The following is a 9,651-nucleotide window of genomic DNA, read 5'->3' on the forward strand; positions in this document are numbered from 1 at the left end:
CACATACACACCCATACACCAGAACAGTGTCTGGTGTGCTCTGCTGGAGAAGCCAGGCCTAAGAGACCTGCTGCTTTCTGTCTCCCTAGTGGATCACTGTCATTCTGGTCCTATGAGTGTGAGCACAGGAACTTAATGGCCTCTCCCTGCTCTGAGAAGCCCACCCTGGCATATGTATCTTGCTCTAGACCAGTGGTTCAACCTTCCTAATGCTGTGACCCTTTAACACAGTTCTTCATATTGTGGTGACCCCGCCCCAAACCATAAAATAATTTTCATCGCTATTTTATAATGGTAATTTTACTGCTGCTATGAATTGAGTATCTGATACACGTATCTGGTATTCGACCCACAGGCAAGAGCCATTCTAGGCTGTGCTGCATGAGCCTGGCTTGGCTTTCTTGTCTTGGTGGCTGTGGACAGGTGTCAAGACAGTGTCATAGAGTAGAGGTTTGGTGCTGGGCCTTAGATCTCTCAACCTCTGGTTCTATCAGGGTAAAGAAATGGTTGTACGATCAGGAGAATCTGCCTAGTGCTGGTACAGCCAGTTCTTGGAGAACTCAATTGGTACACATCTGTACTCCATCTAGACTGCATGGGCTATACTGAGACCCTCTGTGCAGATGTGGGTTAGAGCAGACAGAACTGTATAAAGCTAGGACTAAAGGGAACTCGGAACTGGGATAACCTGCAGAGCCTCTACTGGAGATGGAGGAATGGGGTCTTCCTGCTGTAAAAGGATTCTTTTGTTTTTCCAGACAGGGTTTCTCTGCAGCTTTGGAGCCTGTCCTGGAACTCATTTTGTAGACCAGTCTGGCCTTAAAGTCACGGAGATCCACCTGCCTCTGCCTGCCAAGTGCTGGAATTAAAAACAGCTTGCACCACCATTGCCTGGCTAAAAGGGTTCTTAACATGGAGATAAACTCAAGTTATGGTGCAGAAGGTCACAGCTCTGCGCCCCTCAACTCTGTATCGTCTTGTCTCTGCTACTGCCAGACCCACCTGCACTCTGTGTGTGTGTGTGTGAGCTATTGTTTCTGCCCTTGGCACTGCTTACACTTGCAGAACACCAGACCTTTGCCTCGAGAGCAAATATCTATAAAAGTCCTACATTTGGATAGGACAGTTGTTGGAGTCCTTTGGGATGTTCAAGGCATCCTGCCAATGCATGGACCAGATCTGGAGCAGTTGTTAGACACTGGTACCCCACAACTTTCTAGCAAGACCCGCAGCCAGCCAGTGGTTTTGCAGCTACATGATGAGCAAAATCAACACATGTAGTTAATCACTTTGTGCCTCCATCCCCAACTTGACATAGGCAATACCTTGTCACTAGGGAACTTCATCCCAAGTTCACAGAACAGCCAACACAAGCTGGAGTCACAAATAGCTTGGCCTTCAGCCCTGCTGAAGTTCTGGCTGTGAAAGAACTGCAGGCACCTGCTTCCTAAAGCCCCCGAGAGGCCACTTCACTTCAGCTGTTGATAGTGGGCTGAGTCTTGAGGATCAAGCCTTTGGTCTAAGCTAGGTTAGCCTAGTCCTCTAGATCCCATCCAGGTGCCCTGCATCTCTCAGCACTGCTGGGATATCCATAAAGGCCTTCTGGGGTAGCATTCAGGAAAGCCCTTGGAACAAGTGGATCCCATAACGTTTCAAAAGTAAAATTTGGCTCGGCATGGTGGTAGAGATGAGTAATCCCAGCATTTGAGAATCGGAAGAATTGCCTTGAGTTTGAAGCCGGTCAGAGCTAAAGGGAGACCCTGACTCAAACCTCAACGCGGAACCCTGATGACTGAACTGCTCAGCTCAGAGCTTCTTCGACCCAGCTCTGCTGCAGAGTCACCTTTGTCAAGCCCAGGCTAGGTTGTAGCCAACCCAGTCCCTGCTTGGACCAGTCTCACTGCCTTGATTCAGCCAAGGCTGGAGCAAAGGGGATGGGCATCCTAGGAGGAAGAGCTCCTGCAGATCTGCACACCCCCAAAGCAGCTCCATCCCCCAGCCAAAAGAACAAGCAGATACCTTAGTGATGGAACTTGCCTCCACCCCCCCGCCCAGGAATTCTATGTGTAGCCCTGGCTGTCCTGGAACTGCTTTGTAGACCAGGGCTGGCCTTGAACTCAGATATCCGCCTGTCTCTGCCTCCCCAGTGCTGGAATTAAAGGTTTTGGTGTTTGTTTTTTGTGGGGAGGGAAGTTGTAATAGAACTTTCTTTAGGTATCTGAGTTTCCTTCTTTTCTGCTGCCATGCAGAATCAGGAGCTAGTCATGCCCCCCCCCCCGAAAGTGGTTTCAACAGGGCTTAGCAGGTCTTTTGCTTTAAGGTTTAAAATCTCAAAAGTGGGAGAAGGCCCAGAGGACAAAGATCCATGGCCCTCCCTTTCAAATGCTTCGTTTTGTTTATTTCGAGACGGGTCTCACTGTGTAGCTCTGACTGTCCTAGAACTCACCATAAAGACCAGCTCTGCCTTCCAAGTGCTGTTAATTAAAGGTGTGCACCAATAGGCCCAGCTTTTTGTGCTGGGGTTTAACCCAGGGTCCTTCATATACTAAGTAAGTAGCTGTCACGGAATCATAATCATTCCCTAGCCCTTAGAGGTACTTCCTACAAACCAGTCAGGCTCTGCCACTTTTTTCACACACATCACACAGCCTCTCTGCAAAATCTATGACCGCAGCCCCATGCCCTGCTGGTTTGGAACCTCAGAACCCCAAAACACACCTTGAGAGCCTGGGGTGATTTCTCACTGACTTTTAATAGACTTGGGTTATGTCTGCCAAGCAGACGTCTGACAGCTCTGGCTTCTGTTGTCCACCATGGCCAGTCCCTCTTGGATAAGTGCCCACCTCTCTGGTCAAAGGCACAGCTGGCCCTGCGAGAACTGGACAGTGGCTTTATTGTTTAGGCAACTCATTAGCAGAGATCATGGAGCCCCTGAGGAAGGCCAGCCTGTTAGCGCCAGCCAGCTAGAAAGTTGTGGGGGTTCCCCTAGCCCAGCTTGAATCAGGGAGAGCCAAATGGCTAGTTTTAATCTAATACAATTATACTGATCTTTAGGGAGGGACAGCGGGTCACAGCCACTTTTAAGAATACAGGAAAGCTACGGATAGCCTCAAAAAAAAAATAAATACATATATACCTCAGCCTTTGCACACCATTTCTAGGGCTTCAGAGGTTAAAGAGCACTCGTGAAGTTCATAACCCCTATTTCCAGGGAGCCCAGCCAACCCCTGAAAGGTTTCTCTATTCCTGCCTCCCCACAGGCCTCTGGCCTGGCAGGTCTAAGAGCCCTGTAAGCACAGGGGGCAGGACTTCCTCTTCAGCTCTGGCAGGCAGAGCCCTTCTTCCGTTTCTGCTCCCTGGATGGACACTATGCGTCTCCCTGGAGTTTACCAGCATTGTGGAGGGCAAGCAGATTCAGCACTTGCCCTGGCTCTGTCAGAGGCACCCACATTCCTCCACAATCATGTCCTTATGGTGTTCCAGGAGCACTCTGCCATTGTCCACGTAGAGCATGCTCAGTGGCTTGGTCTTCACAGGGGCACAGCACGTGGAAGGGACCCGGTGGGGCTGGTAGCGTTTCAGCAAGCTCTGAAAGGGAGGAAGGAGAAGGAGGGAGAGGCAGAATTAGTAATTCTGGCTAAAGTGAAAAATTATCTTCATAAACAATAGGATGCTTCACGTACAACCAATTCATGAACCCCCATGTCTGTGAAATAGTCTGTTGGCCTTGAAATAGACAGACTTTGGAGAAGATTAATGTCAGACAAGCAATGAGCGGGAGGAGGAAGACTCATCCAGTCCTAAAGTCCATTTGAATGTCCTTTCCCAGAATGTCAGAGGAGCAGAGATCCTGTGTTCTGTTCCCATCACCTAATTAAAGGAACAAGGAGAAGCTGGGGATGCAGCTTAGTTGGTAGAGTGCTTGCCCAGCATGTTTGAGGTCCTGGATTTGAGCCCCAATATTGTAATTACTGGGCGTAGTGGTGCTGTAACCCCAGCACCAGGGGAGTGAATCCTGGGCCATGTTTGGGGCTGGCCTGGTGTGTGTGTGTGTGTGTGTGTGTGTGTGTGTGTGTGTGTGTGTGTGTGTGTGTGTAGAGAGAGAGAGAGAGAGAGAGCTCCCAGGGTAACCCCACAGAACAGGACTCAGTGCTGTAACAATCTACATCCTCATAGGAGCAAACATGGAAATGCTTGAATGACCAAACCCAGTTATCTCATCGCAGACTTTAAGCCCCATCCCATGTCTAGCAGCCTGTTCCATTCCAGGTAACGTACCTGGATATAGGCGTGGTTGGTAGGGTGAAACTCCTCCCCCACAGGGTTAGGGCACTCGCCCTCACAGCGGTAGGCGTTGTACTGTTTGGGGTAGATGATCCAGGAACCCCAGCCAATCAGGTTGAAGTCCACCTGGAACTTGACCCTCCTACACAGTTGGCTTCTGTCTGGCATGTGATGTCTGCGGTGCCTTCTGCCCCATCGGCCCCTCTCTCCAGACAGCTGTCCCTCCTGGGCCCGCCAGGAGCTTTCGGCTTCCCAGAGCAAAGTGGCGCCGCCCAGCTGCCTCTGCTCCTGAGGCCGGTTGGAGTACAGCATGAGCACATTGTCGCTGGTGGTGGTGACCGGCGGGGTGCGGGGCTGATGCCAGCACTTTCCTTTCAGACTGGACACCTGCTTCTCCAGTGCCCTGGGGTTCTTCAGCCACTTGGAGAGTGGCCTGGTGACCTCCAGGACAGTGTTGCCCGAGGAAAAAGTGACCTGAGACGGAGTGACAGTGAACTCTTCCATCCGTACTCGCTCCAAGCAGTCCGCTGGCTCCTGCTCTGGGCCCAGCTTGGCCTGGTGGAAAATTTGAATGGTGAGTGGGCCCTCAGTGGGGAGGTCCATAGGGCGGGGCAACTGCAACCGGAGCTCCGCCCATGCCAGGTCCTCTTCTTGGCTCAGAAAGGAGAAGTCGAAAGCCAAGGTCCAGTTCTGCCCACTCACTTCCATATCTAGGGGAGAAGTCGGGAGGAGACAGGGTAAGAGGTCTTTCTGTCAGCCACCAGCTGGGTCGGCTGCCTGTCACCCATCTCTTGCCCTTGCCCATCCCCATTGGTTTTTAATATCGAGTCCATCTTATTTATTTTGGCTTTTTATACTAACTCAGGCAGAACTGGAACCTGATATTTATCCTAGACTTGCCTGGAACTCTGGGCCATCATTCTGTCTCAGTCTCTCAAGTAATATGTTAAGCTGCCATATGTGTGTGTGTGTATACACATGTGTATATGTATGTATATATGTGTGCATGTGTATATATACGCACGTGTATAAATATATGTGTGTGTGTGTGTTCTCATAGTCCCATTTCAGAGATGAAGGAAAATGGAGGCCTTGTGTAAGACTCTTTTTGAAAAGTAACCAAAGGGCTGAGGATGTAGCTCAGTTGGTCCAGCTCTTCTTGCCTACAAAGTACAAAGACCCGAATTCAGTCTCCAGCACTGCATAATCTGGGCGTGGTGCAGGTTTGTAATCCCAGTACTCGAATAGCTGTGGGTTTGTGGCTAGCCCAGCTATAGTAGGAGACAAAGCCTGTTTCCTCTTCTTTGCATTACAGCCATGTGTGGTGGCACATGCTGATAATCCCAGCACTTGGGACACTTAAGAACAGGAGGATTAGGAATTAAAGGCTAGCTTTGGGGACATAGCAAATTGGAGGCCAGAGGCAACTACATGAAACAACCCTATCACAAAAAAAAACAAGAGAACAAAATAATGAATGTAAGGACATGAGGAAATAAGAGGTTTAATTTTTTACACTTATCTGGTGTTTCCGGTTTGTTTCGGAGTCTGTTTCATTGGAGATAAACAAAACCAGGACTCTAAGATGGGCATATTGAGTAGTCCTGGAGGTGGCAGGGATCTGGGACCTTTCTGGGTAGCTCTTAGCTTTTTAACCATCCCCAGACCATCTTTGGGTTTAGGCCACAGACATTTGCAGCTTCTGCCTCTGGCGGCTTCTCCCCGCCCATCTCTACCTGCTTTCTCAGTTAATTTCCACTTTCTGTCCCCATTAGTACCATCAGAATACAATAACTACTAGCCCTTGCCTAGGGACACCGCTGCCCTTGGGAGCTAGGTGGTTTCCTCTAGTCACTCCGGCCCCCTATACTAGCAGCCTGTATGGGATCTCAAAGTTTTATCCTAAATATCTATCTGCAAATGGTCTCTCAGAGGCAGGTGTTCCTGCTTCATGGTCAAGAGCAGCAGCCTGAGTCCCCCATGACTTGAGGAGTTCCCCTGTCGTGGTTCCAGTTTGTCATTGGTCAGTTTTCCTTCTCTGGGCCTCAGTTGCCTTCTTATAGAAAGAAGGGATGTTGTGTGCTATACAAAGCTCAGGAATGTGGTAGTCAGGTAGCTAGGCGCTGCATGGAGACACAGTCGCTAAAAACTGATGACCAGTGTTCAGGCAGGCCAGGAAGAAACTGCTTCCTCTCGGGCTGCCCCCAGGGTGTCCTGGGATAGAGGGTCCTCCAGATGCCCAGATGCAGCTCTAGCTCATTAAACAGCTGATACTGAATACTGATGAGGAAGGGGTTCACGGCCACCCCGAAACCCACTTGTGTGCAAGAATAATTAGCACATTAAGCCACCTCCAATTCTAAAGGAAAGAGTTGTTCAGGCCATTTGCTTGTCCCTGTCCTCAACCAGGGAGGTAAGAGGCTATCATAAGGCCGTTGCCATTTTCTGCTTTTCTGCCCCCCCCCCCATGCCAAGGCTTTACAGGAACTGTCTTCCCACTCCACCCCACCCCCCACCGGTACTCCCATTTGCACATGAGTGAACTGAACACTGAGGCAGTGACAGACACTAAGATTCCAGCTGACAGACCCCACTGCCACTAAGAAGGGGCAGATTACACACTGACTCAAGAGGGAAGTCGGGTGACCTGGAATGCCGCTCTCCCAGACTCCCTCCAGGCAGAGCCCCCGATTTACAAAAGTAATGAAGAAGTGAGACTTGGGCGACTGCGAACAGAACTGGATGGACCCCAACAGTTTTCCTGAATCCCAGACTGTCCCATCACGTACATAAATAAACCTTCAAGAACTTTCTCTGCCCCACCCTAGGCGGAGGGGCCAAGCACTCCACCAATTCCCCAGTGCCTCGCCCTCCAGGGTGTCCTAGTCCGCAGTCCCCCAGATGACCCTTCAGGAGAGGGTCACCGGCAGTCTCACCCCAGACGCTGCAGGCAGGGACTAGGGACTCCGCCTCCAGGTCGCGAGGGCCGGCGGGCGACGGGTCAGACCGGATTAGCAGATGTGGATTGCGTCCGGGTCCCGCGGAGGGCCGTCTGGCCCCGCAGTACAGAGGCGCGAGCTGGCCAAGCTGTCCAGGCCACGGGATGTGGATTGCGCCCGGGAAAGGAGTCCCGAGTCTGGACTCCTTCTCCTGGGCACCCACCTGTCGATCTTCTCTGGTGAGCAACACTTAGATCTCTGGGTCAACTATACACACACCTCGATCCAAGGAAGTTCTGAGCCCGGGGTCACCCAGGACACCTGACACAGCCCAGCAACGAGAGCTACCGGAGTTCTGTAATTGCGGCACCCGGTCCCTAATTTCGGATCCTTAAGCCCTAGTTCCAGGTGGCATTTGCGGCAGCCGGGCTAAAACTCAGTAACGACCTATTCTATTGTATATCTGGTTCGTGCAGAGCCTTTCTGGGGGCGGGGTGGTGTTGTCATCCAGTCCTCTCCATAAGTCTACAAAGGAGGTGCTACGATTTCTACACTACAGATAGGCAAACTGAGGCTCCCAGATGCTCAGTGGCGCGATCGGGGCCTCGCCCTTACTCTCTAGCACCTAAACTAGAACCCGAAAGATGGTGGCCCCTGGTGGTGGCTGAGTTCCTCTCCGTCCCGGCCACCAGCGCTGTTCCCTGAGCCTGCTCACGCGGAAACATCGTTAAGACCAGACCCTGAACTACCCCTTGGTGCCCAGTCCCGCCGCAGTCACCGCGCGCCTCCCGGGCCAGCGCCCTTGGGTGCTGGCGAGGCCAGGCTAGCAGCCTACCTTGCGCTTGGAGGCTGCGGATGATGTCCGCCCGAGGCAGCGGGTCTCGGTAGAGGCTCAGCATGTAAGCAAGAGGGGACGGTGACGAGGGCTGCCCCCGTGTCCACAGAGGAAAGGCGGCCACCGTCGCGGCGCGAGGCTGGAGTAGGGCCCACCAGGCATGGACAAGAAGGATAGGGAGGCAGTGGGCACTCATGGTGGGCTGGATGAACCCGCAAACAGCGACTGGGTCTCTTATATCTCAGCCACCGCTGCCCCGCCCCCTCCCATCCTTCCTCCTGAGAGGCCTTAAGAACCTATAACCCCCTGGAAGGGTAGGGCAGGGGAGCCCCTGCTGGAGGAAGGTGTGATGTGATGAGATGTGACTGATAAATTGGGGTGGGGGGCTTGAGTACAGAGACTGGGTCTGGGCTGTTCCACACATTGCCCCTCTGCCTCGCAAAGTCTTACTTCTGAGACAGCGGTCTATTACCTGCTACGAATTGTGCTTCGCTGAGCTGGAGGTGTTTTGGAGCCCTGGCTTCAAGCCCAGAATTACAACAATGGCTTCCTTACCTTGCCTCTTTCTGGACCCCTGGCGGTCCTCTCCTTCTAGTTCATCCGAAAGCAGGTAGGGAGTGCTGGGGTGGGGGGCTGGGCTCTGTTCTGGGTAGCACCAGGCCAGCCAGGGGTACAGCCTTCATTGGAAAGTACTGGGTACTGGGAATTTGCAAGAACAGAGGAAGGCCCTTGGTGACAAATGTCAGTTTCAAATACCAAAGTGCCCTCCTGGGGAGCAGAGGAAGACCCAGCTACAGCTAATCCAGGTGTTTTGGGTGGTGACACAGGCTCTTCCCTGCTTGCTAGGGGAGTTTTCGAAGAGGAAAGGAAAACCTGGGGCCTGCTGGCTGTACCTCCTGCCAGCAGTGGCAAGGCGCCCTGCGAGGTCTTAAGACCATTGCTCCATCTCACCTTGTCTGCCCAAGATGGAATTAAATGACTTGTGCTTTCTCAATCAGTCGTGTATATGTTTGCGCAGAATAAATATGTCATATCCATGAGGAGTGTAATTTATATTATTTATCTTAAGGACTGAACCTCTTTTTTTCCACACCACACAAATGACTGAATTCGTAGGAATGGAGTCATTAAGAAGAGAATCTTGGGAATGGAAAGATCCTAGGCTTTGTGTTCTCAAAAGGAAAGGCGGGATCAGAATTACCTTTTAAAGAAATGTAAATTCCTGTCCCAATGTCCCGTCCGCCCCCGTGTTTTCCTCCGCTATTGCTGGTTTTCTCCTTAGCTGCTCCCCACCCCCACCTTTTAAAGCTTCCAACTAGCACGTTAGCAGCTGGCTAACATTTACTGAACACCTACTACGTGCTGAGGACTTTACACACTCTTTCATAGGCTGGGACGTGAGCAGGTGTTAGGATGGGGCAGAGACTCCCTGGGGCCAGCAGACCTGCCTGATCTTGTTCTAACCAGCTGGACCGAGGCTCGGGTTGCAGGATGCCGCAGGTCCTGATGCTCTCTGCACATTCGCTGGCTTTTCCTGACCTCCCCACTCGACATCATTTGTCTGACCCAGGCATTTTGTTTTTCCCCAAGCGG

The 9,651-nt window shown here is 51.7% G+C and overlaps 1 protein-coding gene across 1 annotated transcript; it reads right to left on the reverse strand.

Annotated features, from left to right (window-relative positions):
* Nucleotides 1-2,355: 2,355 nt before the first annotated feature.
* Nodal (nodal growth differentiation factor) lies at nt 2,356-9,212 on the reverse strand. Its single transcript, XM_050140793.1, has 3 exons — nt 8,059-9,212; nt 4,279-4,994; nt 2,356-3,588 (listed from the first exon to the last, which is right to left on the reverse strand). Exons 1-3 carry the CDS (start codon nt 8,252-8,254, stop codon nt 3,436-3,438), a joined length of 1,065 nt encoding a protein of 354 aa, XP_049996750.1. The 5' UTR covers nt 8,255-9,212; the 3' UTR covers nt 2,356-3,435.
* Between the last annotated feature and the right edge of the window lie 439 nt (nt 9,213-9,651).

The sequence above is a fragment of the Alexandromys fortis genome, unplaced genomic scaffold, assembly GCF_014885135.2.
Source record: "Alexandromys fortis isolate MF-2015 unplaced genomic scaffold, M_Fortis_MF-2015_v1.1 scaffold_9, whole genome shotgun sequence".
Taxonomy (NCBI): Eukaryota; Metazoa; Chordata; class Mammalia; order Rodentia; family Cricetidae; genus Alexandromys; species Alexandromys fortis.

Coding starts and splice junctions, on each gene's coding strand:
- Nodal (XM_050140793.1), bottom strand. CDS start 8,254: ATGAGTGCCCACTGCCTCCCTATCCTTCTTGTCCATGCCTGGTGGGCC. Junction 4,995..8,058: donor CCGCAGCCTCCAAGCGCAAG/GTAGGCTGCTAG, acceptor CTTCTCCCCTAG/ATATGGAAGTGAGTGGGCAG. Junction 3,589..4,278: donor CCAACCACGCCTATATCCAG/GTACGTTACCTG, acceptor CCTCCCTTTCAG/AGCTTGCTGAAACGCTACCA.